The 15,124-nt window shown below is 42.1% G+C and overlaps 1 protein-coding gene across 1 annotated transcript; it reads left to right on the top strand.

The window, feature by feature from the left end:
- Positions 1-719: 719 nt before the first annotated feature.
- On the top strand, positions 720-14,881 carry LOC109473862. The gene is made up of 28 exons (XM_019773980.1): positions 720-847; positions 1,423-1,707; positions 2,204-2,314; positions 2,934-3,041; positions 3,700-3,826; positions 4,362-4,498; positions 4,947-5,160; positions 5,580-5,708; positions 6,018-6,052; positions 6,183-6,290; positions 6,640-6,750; positions 7,151-7,258; positions 7,526-7,652; positions 7,860-7,999; positions 8,209-8,422; positions 8,949-9,077; positions 9,336-9,501; positions 9,891-10,021; positions 10,385-10,542; positions 10,893-11,046; positions 11,285-11,425; positions 11,907-12,085; positions 12,375-12,497; positions 12,744-12,829; positions 13,047-13,087; positions 13,240-13,339; positions 13,745-13,847; positions 14,536-14,881. The coding sequence occupies exons 1-28, from the start codon at positions 722-724 to the stop codon at positions 14,623-14,625; spliced, it is 3,681 nt and encodes a 1,226-aa protein (XP_019629539.1). The 5' UTR covers positions 720-721; the 3' UTR covers positions 14,626-14,881.
- Positions 14,882-15,124: the final 243 nt, after the last annotated feature.

Here is a 15,124-nt window from a genome sequence, read left to right as displayed (position 1 = left end):
GCTACGAACCCCCTAGTACCTATCCTGTGCATGTGTCAGTGCATGAGCACTTGCCGGTTGTTGGTGGAGTGCGTGGCGGTCGTGACGGCCCCAGGCGCTGGACAGGTACAGTTCACTCACCGCCACCCTGCTCTCGATCGGTGGCGGACAGGGTTGGCGCCCCTGCCCACTGAGGAGCTGCAGACCACAACATACACACACAAAAATTTGTGCGAGCGACCACCCCATCCAATACCCCTACCCCCACCGTGCTGGAGCCCTCAACTAACTGAGGTTTGCACGAACTGGGATAGAAGAAGAAGAACAGTTCAGACAGATATCATAGCCCCACCCGTTTCGTTCGAATCAGATAAATATGTAAACAAATGCACAAACTTTACCGACATACCTGCAAACACTATATTATATTGTTTGACCTGATAACACTGAATGCTTGTATGAATGAATGAATGGATGGATGGATGGATGAATGAATGAATAGATTGATGATTGAGTGAAGAGTTTTAATTTTAACCCCAAGGGTTAAGAGCAAGCCGTCTTGAACTAATCTAATAACAATGCACTGAGAAATTGGTAGACGGCCTAGATTAGGACTATTTTTAGGGTAGCAGTTTGGCAGTGACTTTCCTATTCTAATCAATATTATCATTAGTCAAGACACTCCGTCGTTCGTGGTTCTTTTGTGCTAACTGTACACTACTCTTTGTTGCTATAGGTTAAAATGGCGGCATCGTGGCGTCTGGGCGTCGCATTAATCATAGTTTGCTGTGTTGCAATTATGGCAGAAGTTGTCAACAGCCAAGGTGGCTATGTCACCAACGACACGGTATCGGTATCGCTACCAGAGGTAAAACATATTGCATCATTCAGTGTCTCTGTGTTACTCTGTGTTTTAAGTGTCTTAAATGTGTTACAGTAAATTGTCACGTACAACGTTTGTTGCTTTTCTATAATCCTTTTCTCAGAACAGTCTACAGAATGTCTGTACAGGGAGCGGTGGATTTTTATATATGGACGCTAGAATTTGAACCGATTTTCTTTCGATCTCTCTTACATAAGCTAATGGCGCATTAACATTCCATGGAGAGTAAAATTTACGGCCAAAACAGACCTGAATTACTTGACTTCATTGGAAGATTCTCTTAACAGCATAATAAGCAATGCTTGAATAACAAATTCCACCAGATTACTTCGGCGGCTGCCAGAAGTAGCAGTCATTGGCTGGACAGGGTGAATATACTAGTGCCAGAGGAGTTAGAAAGTCGTGGAATATTCTGGAATTGGCCACCTGGACATTGTCTGAAAAAAGTTCACATATTTCTAGTCGTCAAAAGGAACTGTTGGATATGGCGGAATTTCGGAAGTCTATCTGTTTAGAAGATTGTGGTTTGATGAATACCGTCCTTTTCCTGTGCTTGATAGAATATGGCCGTGCAGTCCACGGTGATAGATCTCTCCACCTTCGTGGTGGGGAACGAGACGTCATCTCCGTCCCCTGGGAACGACGTGACCACACCTATCCCTACACAGACAAGCGCAAATGACAGCGTCAATGGTACCACTAATGGTACCACTAATGGTACCACCAACGGTACCACCAACGGTACCACCAACGGTACCACTAATGGTACCACCAACGGTACCACCAACGGCGCAGCGAATGGGGACACCAGTACCTACAAATTCTTACTTCTGTCTGGAAACACGGTATGTGAAGAATAATGTCATTTTTTCACGTTTTAACATTGGTTGTTTATGTTCAGCTACAAAGGTTTTACTACTTGAGCAGTTACATCAATAAGGCTCACCTAGATTCTAATTTTTATGTTTACCGAATGAAATATTATTTTTGCCCTGATTCTTCTTCTTCTTCTTCTCCAAACCAATAAGGTCAATGACCTGAACCAGACGTCTATCACCATGGTAACTAGTGTTGGGTTACACCATGTTGTAATTTTACAGCAGGAGGGATTTAGACTCCTGTCTGACATCCATGTATATGAATGTGTTTGAGTTAGAATTAACAGAGCAGACCGTAGACGAAAGTAAACATTATGCATTTTCTTTGCAAATGTTACCTTTCTAGTTACTGTTAACTTATGTAGGCAGCAAACCAATTTCATTGAATGTCTTGGTTGAAAAGCTGACAATACATTGCACCTGACAAAATTTACGCTCATGTCACTCCTAACGTCTTGTTCAGCGCGACCGGTTTGATCTGGCCGAAGACACAGGTGTGTTGACGCTGGCCCGCCCACTGGACGTCACTGTCGACAGACGGTACGATTTGAACGTCAGTGTACACCTGAAGCAGGTAAGCATGTGCTGTGACAACAATTGTCAACACCAACCCTTAATAATATCCGTTTTATTACCTTCGACAAGAATATTATGTCAACAACATAACTCGAGAAGCTACGGATCCATGTATCTTCATGGCATTTGGTAGTGGGTACCGGTTGTAAAAAGGTAGCTCAAGTTCAAAAATGATTCACCTGGCGTTTTCCAACGGTACTTCAGTGGTCTTTTTATGCATTTGTTGTTTGTATGCGTACGGCATAACTCCTAAAGCTGTGAACAGAATTTGGTATGTGAGTAGCTGTTGTGGAAAGAAAGGTTAAGTTCGAAAATAGTTCAGCTGTCGTGTTCAGCTGTCGTGTTGGCACAGCGGGCTGTGTATGTTTGTGTTTTTGTTTCTTTGTTAAGAACACAACTTGAGAATTTGTGGATAGTTGTTCAAGATATTTAGTGGATAGGTAGGGGCAGCAAAGACGAAGGTTAAGTAAGTTCGATAGCAGGTATCTATCGTACTGCAGCAGAGCTTAAAAGTTTGAGGTAAAATTTTCCACAAGCTTCACGTTCATGATTTGTGACTAGTGGAAAGCAATGAAAGCAATATTTTATCTGTAATCAGTTGTAAAACTGCCTTTCAGGAAAACGTAACGGCGTTCATGACCGTGACAGTTGACATTAAAGACGTGGAAGGTTACCCGCCTGTCTTTAATAACGACTGCAGAACGCCGGTGGTCAATGACGACAAGGTAAAATTCATATTTTTTTATATTTATTGAAACAACAAAGTACACGACATGGTACAAGACACAGAGGTGGAAACTCTAGCCGAAGCTAACTTTCAATATTAATCACACCCCTGACGTAGAATACAAGTTACAAGTATGAAGATGACAAAACAACAAATGAGCGTTCGTATATACAAGACTAACGGCAATATAAATCATTAGGCAACTGTAAATCGTTGGGTATTAAGTATAAAGGTTTGAGTAAGAATCAGAATTTTTTTGTTAACTTCAAGACGCAAGAGGGGCGAACTCCTCAGTAAAAGATTAATACTGGCTTGGTCAGACAAGTTGCGCAAGTCAAAAGTAGAGCCTACTAGGCTCTGTAAGTTGCTGAGAAGGGTCACTCTATGCAAATTTCATATTACTTAGTGTTGAGTGATCTTTGCTTCGAACTATACTTTCTGGACGTTTCGTGGATTATGAGTGGGCTCTTACCAGCGTTGAAATATACATTTATGTATAGTTGATTTTAACGTGGTATTTTGTGGCCGTGGTGCAAGCCCGTAAGTAGAATTTTACGTTCTGTGCGTAGGGCTCTACACATGCAAATTATATATGTATGACACATGCATTTAAACCATTTTCACTGTTTTAATGTTTTCGGTTGTGCTTTATTCAGGGTGTTGTGTTTGAAACGAGCCTGGGATTTCGCATAGCAGCGTTCGACCCAAGTGGCGACTTCACCAATGCTGACTTTTTCTTCGACCCGAATGCTGTAGTTAAACTCCTGACTGACAACGACCAATGTAAGTCACTGAAGCCCCTGTCACACATTCAGAAACTTCCCCGATCCCCATCAAACCAAGGTTGGCTGAAGTTCGGGAGCTTTAGTAGGCCGATGGCTACATTTCTGTGCGAATCGAATTTGTGTCAAATTTGACCCCCCCCCCCCCTGCAGACGCCCCGAACACTGCCGACCTACTCCCGAACACAAGCCAACCATCAGTCAACCATTGCTGAACCTCCTGAACATTGTCTTAATCATTTTGATACATTCAGCTAGTGCAACCGAACGTTACCAGAACTAGTATCTAACCTTGCCAGCAAACCGCAGCCGATTTTGCTCCCTATTGGCCTACTCCTAACCATGGCTAGGGGGGGGAAGGGGTGTCAGTGTTTGGGAGGCCATATTAAACTATGTGTGACGGGGGCTTACGAATCACCACACTTGTTACTGCAGGTCTTGGAAGTCACGTTGTCATTGATATAAGTTTGCACAATGATTAAATCTATCTACTGATATGGTAAAGTGTTGCCATTGTTATATTGACATACATACAGGTGGACTAGAGTACACGGACGTCTTTATAGCAAACGATGTCTTCTTCGCCCACCTGGTCAACGACTCCCAAATCATCTGTACTGATGCCACTGAGGGAAACCAGGAAAGGTCCCAAATGACCATCGATGTTATCAGGGTTGGTCATTTTTGTACAATGTGATTATTGATACACCCCTTTTTTTCATAATTGCAACTATTAGCTTCTAATATTGTATGTAGCATGTTTGTGTTTGAACTTTTTTAATACACGGTGTCTGCCTCAGGACATAGAACTACTCTCCAGGCAGAGGTTTGGGTTTTGGGTTATTTTTGGCGTGTTTTCAGACTTTTTATCGGGCTTTGTTTTTTGCTCTGGAATTTTTCTTTGGGTTGAAAGAAAAATTCCAGTGCAAAAAAAAATAAACCCTGAAAAAAAAAAGACTAAAAACACGCCAAAAATAACCCAAAACCCAAACCTCTGCTTGGAGAGTACATAGAACATGAGCAAGAGGACTAAGTTGGTGGGACCAATCTACATTGTAAACTATGAAATAAAGACTAAACTCTAAACTGTTGTTACATTGTAAACTGTTTCCTTCCTGCAGCCCCCCTTCAGCCCTGACGACCCCCTCCAACACAAGATCCACCCCGCCACCTGGAGCCTGATGTTCCAGGACAGCTGGGTCCAGGCCAACAGTCCCTTCGTCGTGCTGGACATGACGATCGACCACGTGTCCTCCAGACAGAAGTCAAGTTGGATCTGTTTTGGAACTCACGACGCAGTGAGATTTGAGGTCAAACTGGACATTTCTGCAAGAGGTACGTTTTGGGTACATACAGGCCGAGGGAATACAGTTGACACTCTTGTCCAATCAGCACATTAAACGTATTACTAAGTAAACCTTGTGCATTCGTTGTTGCCATGGCTATATGTATCCCACAATGTATAGAAGACTGGTTACCAGATTCATTCTTCAACAGAATAACTTCCCCACTCTCCCTGCGTTGTCCACTCTACCCACTGCTACTCGTAGGCTAGTACTACTTCGATTGCTAATTACTATCAGACTGCTAGGTTAAATGTGGATAATAGGTACTTTGTCTGAAAATGGGCACGATACCAATCGTTCATACCACGTTGAAGTTCTTCCATATCTACTCTTTTCACCTGCTACATATTCTGCTAGGTGTAACGGAGGTATATTTATAAGGTTTTACCAGATGATATCATGTTCCAGGCTGTAGTGAGGGGAAGTACGGCGGACTGTGTGACCAGACCTGCGTCTGTCAGAACGGCGCCACGTGTCACGCCTTCAACGGCGCCTGTCTGTGTGCTCCGGGCTGGAAGGGGGTGGCCTGCGACATCCGTAAGTACATGGCATTGTTTGGGACCTAACTTGTACGAGACCTTAAACTTACTGAATTTATGTGTTAATGTGGTCATTCAGGTTGCCCTGGCAGAAAATATGGTGGTACCTGCACCATGCACTACTGTCAGGGCATTGTTTGCCATGCAGAGTTGAATCTCGTCAGAAAAGAAATTATGAAAAGAAATGCAGCTTAATGCAACTGCGCGGCATCATTTTCTGAAAAGTCCAATTGCAAGCTAAGAACATGGCATTTATATACTTCGTTTGTCCTGAAAATAATTCATTATTCTATTTCTTTTCCCACAGCAAACCACGAAAACCTGATATTGACTATAAGAGAGGTAAGGCGGTTGCTTTCAACAATTTCGATCGACGGCTTGGTACGAGGAACAATTATAACAACCGTGGATCAAACTTGAAATTAAAAAAAAACGAAGGATGATTTTCAACTTCATTTGCTTCCACCTACAGGACGAGATGGTCGGCTCCACCGTACTTGACATGCCTGGGGTACTTGAGTCAAACGGGTTCCTGACAAACCAGACTGGCGCCCGCTTCACACTGTTGTCGGGCAATAAGGTAATGTCCATTGCCTGTGGTTCATCGTGGTAGCTTCTTGAGGTGCTTTGTGCATCGTTGCAATTGCAGGAGTTAATTGGCAATACTTACATGTACTTTGTCCGTAGAATATAGTCGTCCCGAAACAGTCGTGTCGACTTTCTTGGTCAGAATTGATTGTTCTTTCGTTTGTTGCCATGAGAATGACTTGTTTGGTTTGCAGATGAATAAGTCATTTGTATGGGGATTTGTCGAATAAGGACAGACGGGGCTGCTCGTTCCGTCTGTTCGTTGTGTTACAGTTTTTACCAGACTACTACTATATATTAACAAAGAAGCTTGATTTTGTTTCTCAATGATTCATTCTTAGTTCGAGAGATTCACCCTTCATGAGGAGACTGGACTCCTGAACTTGAGTCGGCATCTTGACGTGACCGTGGACAGACAGTACATCCTCAACGTCAGTCTACAACAGGAAAAGGTACTAGTAAACTATATCTCGCTGAATTATACATTGCTCGCTGAAATATATGTTACATGCATGCAATACATATAATTCAGCGAGTAATTTTACAAACCATCGCAGATGATATTTCATGCTAATTCGACATATTATTAAGTTGATATGAGAACACTCATTTTTTTTTTACCAATGAAGTTCGATTAGCATATCATAGTGTAACTTAGACACTTAGACAACAGTATACGGAACAATATGTGCTGTATCGATTATGATTACATTGTACATTGATGCATGTATGTGATAAAGTCATACATTGCAGCTACGCCTACAGAGAGAGCAATGTTCATCAAGTGTTATTTGGCAGTATTGTCAGTATCTGCAATAAGGTAACTTCTTGAACTTGTAAAATGTCGAACAGAACAACGCCACTTCGTTCATTTCGGTGACCATTGATGTGGAGGACGTGGAGGGTTACCCGCCTGTCTTTAACGACAACTGCAAAACGCCGGTGGTTGACGACGACAAGGTACACTTTATTTTACTTAATGTTAGGTAAGGACTGTTTTTACCTTCGTCAAGAAGGTTATAGTTTTAGGGGCGTTCGTGTGTCTGTGTGTGTCTCTGTGTGTGTGTGTGTGTGTGTGTGTGTGTAGTGTGTGTGTATGGTTGTTTTCAATTAAAAAAGGCTATATGGTGACCGAATTGCAAACTCGTAAACGGTGTGATAAACTCCTCATTGCATGGGTATGCATTTCCACCATTTTTTGACTGTTTTCGGTTGTGCCTTATTCAGGGCGTTATGTTTGACACCAAGCTTGGATTTCGCGTAGCAGCCTTTGACCCGGGTGCCAACTTCAGCAATGCCGACTTTTTCTTCGACCCGAATGCCGTAGTGAAACTCTTGACTGACAACGACCAATGTAAGTCAATTAAACACGTTATAAAGAATCTACCATTTTATATATGTAATGCAGGACGTGGAATGAAGACGTCAACAATTGGACTAGATAGTGCATGTCAGTAATAGTACTAGATATACTAGATACTAGATGGACTAGATATTAATGTATTGGCACAGGATTTAATTCTATCCACCGATATAGTAAAGTGTTGTCATTGACATGCAGGTGGACTGGAGTACGTGGACGCCTTTATAGCAAACGATGCCTTCTTCGCCCACCTGGTCAACGACTCCCAAATCGTCTGTACTGATGCCACTGAGGGAAACCAGGAAACCGGGTCCCAAATGACCATCGGTGTTATCAGGGTTGGTCATTTTTGTACAATGTGATTATTGATACACTCCTTTTTCATAATTGTAACCTTTCGCTTCCAATATTGTATGTAACATGTTTGTGTTTGAACTTTTTTAACACACTATGACTGGTTAAGGACATAGAACATGAGCAAGAGGACTAAGTTGGTGGTACAAATCTACATTGTAAATTGAGCAAGGGGTCTGTTTTCTTCCTGCAGCCCCCCTTCAGCCCTGACGACCCCCTCCAACACAAGATCCACCCCGCCACCTGGAGCCTGATGTTCCAGGACAGCTGGGTCCAGGCCAACAGTCCCTTCGTCGTGCTGGACATGACGATCGACCACGTGTCCTCCAGACAGAAGTCAAGTTGGATCTGTTTTGGAACTAATGACACAGTGAGATTTGAGGTCAAACTGGACATTTCTGCAAGAGGTACGTTTTGGGTACATACAGGCCAAGGGAATACAGTTGGTACTCTTGTCCAATCAGCATAAACATTTTAATTAAAATTAAGTAACTTCCTCCAACAGAATGACGGCTGTCGAAAAAGCTCCATCCACTCTCCCAGCGCTTTCCACCCTCCCTACCCCTAGGCTATTACTATCTCGATTGCGAAAGACTACTAAACTGCTAAATGTGGATGATAAGTACTTGGACGGATAGAAAATGGGCATGATACCAATCATGCATACCACGTAATGCTAAGCTCAGGATACAAGTACAAGAGACACTGATATTCTTCCATATCTACTCTTAACATCTGGTAGACGGTTCCTACCGATGAGTGTCAGTACAACTGTTCTGACACTCATCAGTAGGAACCGTCTACCAGATGTAAAGAGTAGATATGGAAGAATATCAGTGTCTCTTGTATTTGTATCCTGAGCTTAGCAGAACACGTGTAACCGAGCGGAGGTACACCTATCAGGTGGTTTTATCAGATGATATCATGTTCCAGGCTGTAGTGAGGGGAAGTACGGCGGACTGTGTGACCAGACCTGCGTCTGTCAGAACGGCGCCACGTGTCACGCCTTCAACGGCGCCTGTCTGTGTGCTCCGGGCTGGAAGGGGGTGGCCTGCGACATCCGTAAGTACATGGCATTATGTGTTTAGACACATGCATGGGATCCAACTGATTTTACATTGCTCTACATCACTTGGCTCTACATGGAATATGGACCTCACATTGGTAGAACAGGTAACACGTCACAGTGCAAGTAATAAGTTGAAATAAAAGGTTGGTTTGAGTGATGCTCTAAATTCTTTATGATTTTCGACCAGTCTTGGGCACTGTGCTGTACGACCTGATATTTGTTAACAATCAAAATGCATGTCCATTTTACAGCGGATCCTACCGTGGTCGTGACGGCGAGTGACTCCTCACCCCAGGCTGGGGACGACTTCAACATCACCTGCCACTCTTACAACATAGATGCTGCCAGCCTGACGTGGACAAAAGATGGCAAGGAACTACCGGACGGAGTGATCAGGAAGTCATCATTTTACTCCAAGTCAGTATCACTGTTGTTTATTTTAATATGCGTCAAAAGACTGCAATTATGGGGGGGGGGTATAGATCTTATGTCTGAAGAGACTGACTTAAAATCGCCATCTAGTCTATTGATATAGTTAATGTTTTTAGTATGAATATGTGCCATGTGGGAACCATTGTTAGGAGTTTTACATGAAACAAATAAACCAGTATTATGATATTGCTATCGAGTGGTCTTCATATTTTTCTTCACTTATCACCTACTTCTCTCTCTGCGATGTCTCATGGGTAGAGTTAACACGGTTCTCCTGTGGCTTATAAAATGTATGTTTTATGGAATGTGATTATTTCAACTACATTGTATTTCAATGAGAATTCACGTCTATGTTATTTGATTGTATTTCCCAGCCACGTCCTGGCGATACCACGGCTGTCGAAGGAGCATGAAGGAGACTACGAATGTGTCGTCCGCGATGTGAACGGTGTGGAAATGAGGGTGTCCCACCGTCTTGACGTGAGACCTAGGCCAGAGCCACCAAGTACGTCCCAATTATTCTTTAGAACTCATGTTGTTAACACAATGCAATTGCAATGGAGCTCATGGAGCTATTTCAAACATAAAAGAACCTTTCTGGATGGTCTCGTCTTTGTATATATTCAATCATGTCAAAAGTTAATGGCAACATCACTTCCACCACCTATTTCATCTCACTATCATCAAACTTTCATCGCGCTTTTACCATTACCCTTTGATTCAAGATGCACTGCACATGTGATCTTGTGGGTTTTAACATTGCTCAAAAGACATTTGAATATTGGAGTCAATTTGTGAGCAGATTGGTCTTCACTTTGTTGTTGATTCTCGCGTCTCCGCCAATGATCTCAATGGACTGTCGTTGCAGGGAAGCCCGGTCTGAGTGCCGGTCTAATTGCCACTGCCGTGCTGATCCCCGCCGCTGTGCTCTGCGCGGCAGTTATAGTCATCTTCTCCTTGATAAAGAAGAACAAAGGACACAAGTACAAGATGGACAGCGAGCTTATCTCCTGGTTACATGACCCGGTATGTCCCGCAAGATTTTCCATGAAGGAAAACATATTGTTTTTGCTCTGTTTCCTCTTCTTCTTATTCTTCTCCAAACCAACAAGGCCAATGCCCTGAACCAGACGTCTGTCACCCTGGTAACTGGTGTTGGGTTACATCATGTTGCAATTTTATAGCAGGAGGGATTTAGACTCCTGTCTGACCATATATATGAATGCATTTGAGTAGGAATTGGCTCAGAGCAGACCGTATGCGAAGGTAAACATTATGTATTTGCTTTGCAAATGTTACCTTTCTAGTTCAAAACTACATTACCAACAAATGCCTTGCCCCCGGTCATCAATCTTACTTTTGCAACACGTTTTTAGGAGAACAAAGACGTTGTTCGGAAATGGCAGATGAAGCGCGAACAGCTGACTATCGTAGAGCAGATCGGACAGGGCCAGTTTTGTTACGTTGTGAAGGCGAAGCTGCGGCAAAAGACAACGCAACTCACCGTGGCTGCCAAAACAATTAGAGCTGGTAAGCAGGCAGTATAGTACCATTTCCTTGTAATGGGATCTTCTTTAGCATCTTCGGTGTGCCGATTTTGAGGGAGACCCTGAGAACATAGAATACGTACCATAAAGGCAAATAACGAAGCAACAAACTATGACAAATGATATTCAACAATCGTTTGTAGAAAATCTTTTGATGGGGAATTAGACTGACGGCGCTGTTAAATTTTGAAATAGTTAAATATTGTTTGTCTCCATCTCAGACCAAGCAGGACCGGTCGTACAACGGGACTTCCTGAGGGAAACCAGGCTGCTGTCCGAACTCTATATTCCTCAAGACACTTCCTCTCCCTCGCAAATCAACCGGAACATCGTTCAGTTCTACGGATACGTCTTGGACAAATGTAAGACTTTAAAGTATGTGTGGAATTGTACATTTCCAGCATGCAGCCAGGTGTGCCTTGATCAACGCTCATTGTCATTATCAATCATGGAAATATTAGCTTTAGCGTGTAAATGGACGTGTAAATTTTTTTTTTAATTTTTTATTCCAACATGTAATTACCAGACGTGGTGACGACACACTCAAGTTTCTTCAACTTATATTAATGCCGCCACCAACACGGGGGACAAATACATTACAGGACAATACTAGTCATTTTTACCTGAGTGAAGTGAGAAAAGTCGTGTAAAGTGCATTTCCCAAAGGCACAAGATCGGTGGCATGTCAGGACTCGAACCCAGGACTCTTAGTTCCGAGTCGCGCACTTACGACCCCACTTGTAAATTATTTCAACAACATAGATACATTTTGATTTTAACTTAATCAAAATGATGTATGTCCATCTACTGTATCTTTAGCTTTCTTTCATTTGCTCCGTACAGCACGTGTGTACCTGTTGGTTGAGTACGCCCCTTACGGGGATCTCCGTAACTACCTGAGCTCCTGCCGCCACCGCTGCCAGTCCCCGGGGCAGCTGGGAGTGACGGCCGAGCAGGACGGGGAGTTCCTGAAGTTTGCACGGGGAGTGGCCAACGCGCTGGCAGAGCTGAAGAGGAAGAAGGTACGTAAACGTAAAAAAAAATAGAATAAACGCAAAACCGGCGCTGACAGAAACAAACTTTTGTTGCAGTTTGCATCATCTAAGATGTACAAAATTTGACATACTAGTACTAGTACTCGCTGCAAGCCTTTGCCTGCCTTGTGGTTGGTTTCGGATCATTTTCAACTCGCATTGCACTGGTCCTCCGTTGTTATGCTTATAGTTTAATGTATACCACATGCACATCTTTACAATATATTTCAGGGATCGTTCGATACACAAAGTCAAGATTCACCTTTAAACATTGCAGGTGATCCACAGGGACGTGGCTGCCAGGAACGTGCTGATCTCTGCGGACAGGGAGGCCAAGATCTGTGACTTCGGGCTGGCCCGGGACATCTACACCGAGTCTGAGTACGTCAAGCTGTCCAACGTAAGTGCATGATAAATTCAAAATTAACAATCTTTCTTATAGATATGAAGGTGTACAAAGCATAAACCAAGCAATGATTCATTTGTCTCAAAGAGTCTTCGGTGCAAACCATGGACGTCTTGAAGGAATGGAGTTGAGACGATGATGTGATAACCAATATTGTGTCTAAAACCTACCTAAATTCGCAAGATTACGTAGTGATACATATTGACCAATGAATCATTTTCTTTTATCCGGTATCCATAGCAACAAGGAGATGACGGACCCCTGCCAATCCGCTGGATGGCGCTTGAGTCTCTCCAGGACGGAGCCTTCACCCACAAGACCGACATGTGAGGAAAATTAATTTTGTTGATGTACAAAGCAAAATGTAGTGTGCTTCTTTGATGCATACGAAACAAATGTCTGATCATCGACAAGCAATACATTAGTCATGATCAGTGTCCATAGCTTACATGCATGCGAATTATGTTGATCTGTACTTTCATTGTCTTCTAGTCAATGAGAAATGTCAACTACAATGTAAATTAATGCTTTATCTGTTTTCAGTTGGTCGTATGGGGTCTTCTTGTGGGAAATCGCCTCTCTGGGTAAGTTAACGGTTTTCCAAATTTCACTGTGTGTAGAATTGCTTTAACTTGTGAAACAATTTGAAGTCATCAATCTTAAACCATCACTTCAAAACTCACTTTTTTGTGATTCCGGAAAGTCATACTCTGCCGTTCGGTTTCTTAAATTCCAGGCGGGCGACCTTATCCAGACCTGTCCGCTGACAAACAGTTGATAGACTGGCTATCCACCGGGAAGAGGATGGACCGACTGGACAGCTGCCCTGACCACATGTACGTTTCTTCTTATTGTTTTAACTTTATCGGATTTAGCATGTAAATTTGAATGAAGCTTTGATACTGCGGCTCTATGAAGATTATGAATTGGTGAGGTTAATGAGATATGACGTGAATAGACTGACGATATGAGTAGGCATGTGTTGACAATATTCCAGAAATACATCAGCATCAAAACACAGGCATACTTAAACAAATTAAGCAAACCATACAATGGGTATGGAAACTCTCTGTCTCTTATTATTGCCGGTAGACTAAAACGCTTTTGAAATATATCTCATTCATAATACTAGTATGGGATGTGTCCGCCAACCTCAAATTGCTTCAACTTCTAAGTATCTTATTTGTCTCGATATTGTGGTGACAATCAAAACTACATTAAGAATCCCCTCCTCTGTGCAGGTATAAGATCATGCAGAAGTGTTGGCTGAAGGACCCGGCAGCCCGACCAGACCCCACGGACCTCATCCAGGTCATGGACAAGATGGCCTCTGGCGAGGAAACGGTGAGTGGCATCTTATTTTGTCTATTCTGGGCGTTTTATATTCATGTTCTTAGACTTGATTATTCATCACACTTATTTAGTTGAGATTGGAAATGTAATTTCGATGTAGTGTATTTGTACTATTGTAGTGTATTTGTACTATTGTTGTGTATTGGTATTACTTTAACTCCAGGAAGATTAGCTACATACTTGATTTTGTACCAATGTCTTGTGTGTCGCTAATGGAGTTTAATAAAGCACATAAAGCACATAAATTGTGTGGCAATGTTCAATAAGCTGTTATATCATACATTGCATTTGTACATAAAGAACCAGTCATTCATGCCATTCGAATCCCGTGATAACTGTAAAAACTGGTGATCATTCCCGTGTTTGGGAGAGCCACACCCCACGCACGTTAAAGAACCCACCACACTTATCGAAAAGAGTAGGGGACCTTCCCGGTGTGAGTGGTTCAAACATTACAGTCTGGTCTCAGGTTTGACATCTTTGAAAAGGTGATAGTCACCTGTTATGTCAATCCTTCCACAAATGTGGTAAATCGTCATAAATAAATAAATAAATCATTGAACTTCTTGCTCTAATGTTTTATTTTTTTGAAACATGGAGATTGCAATCAGCACACCTGTTTCTTTAGACCTGATACTAAAGGCAGATTGAATGATTGATTATGAAATTTCATCGCCAGACCTACTTCTTCACCGAGAGCTGCCACAGCCCCCCTGACTCATCGGTGTACCTGAGGACCATGCCGTCACAAATCACCACGTACTTCTGACGCCGTGGGGAGAACATGTGAAGTGAACAACTCATGAACACTCGACGACATCATTGTGTAGTGTTGTGCTTATTGTATATGGATCAGCATATACTAGTATTCATTTATTGTCAGCCATGCATAGGAGACACTTTGGATCTACAAATGACAGGGACAAACTATCAAAGCTCGCAATATATCTATCTATCTATCTATCTATCTATCTATCTATCTATCTATCTATCTATCTATCTATCTATCTATATATCTATCTATCCATCTATATATCTATATCTATATCTATCTATCTATCTATCTATATATCTATCTATCTATCTATATATCTATCTATCTTTATATCTATATCTATATCTATCTATCTATCTATCTATCTATATATCTATCTATCCATCTATATATCTATATCTATCTATCTATCTATCTATCTATCTATCTATCTATCTATCTATCTATCTATCTATCTATATATATATATATATATATATATATATATATATAT

This window comes from Branchiostoma belcheri, unplaced genomic scaffold, assembly GCF_001625305.1.
Source record: "Branchiostoma belcheri isolate BF01 breed outbred unplaced genomic scaffold, Haploidv18h27 scaffold3, whole genome shotgun sequence".
Classification (NCBI taxonomy): Eukaryota; Metazoa; Chordata; class Leptocardii; order Amphioxiformes; family Branchiostomatidae; genus Branchiostoma; species Branchiostoma belcheri.
The sequence above is the reverse complement of the archived record's forward strand: the minus strand, read 5'-3'. Positions and strand labels throughout refer to the sequence as shown.

Excerpts from the sequence above, each read along its gene's own strand:
- LOC109473862 (XM_019773980.1), top strand. The coding sequence starts at position 722 with ATGGCGGCATCGTGGCGTCTGGGCGTCGCATTAATCATAGTTTGCTGT. Across the intron at positions 9,502-9,890 it reads AAGTCATCATTTTACTCCAA|CCACGTCCTGGCGATACCAC; the intron begins GTCAGTATCACT and ends TGTATTTCCCAG. Across the intron at positions 13,848-14,535 it reads TGGCCTCTGGCGAGGAAACG|ACCTACTTCTTCACCGAGAG; the intron begins GTGAGTGGCATC and ends TTTCATCGCCAG.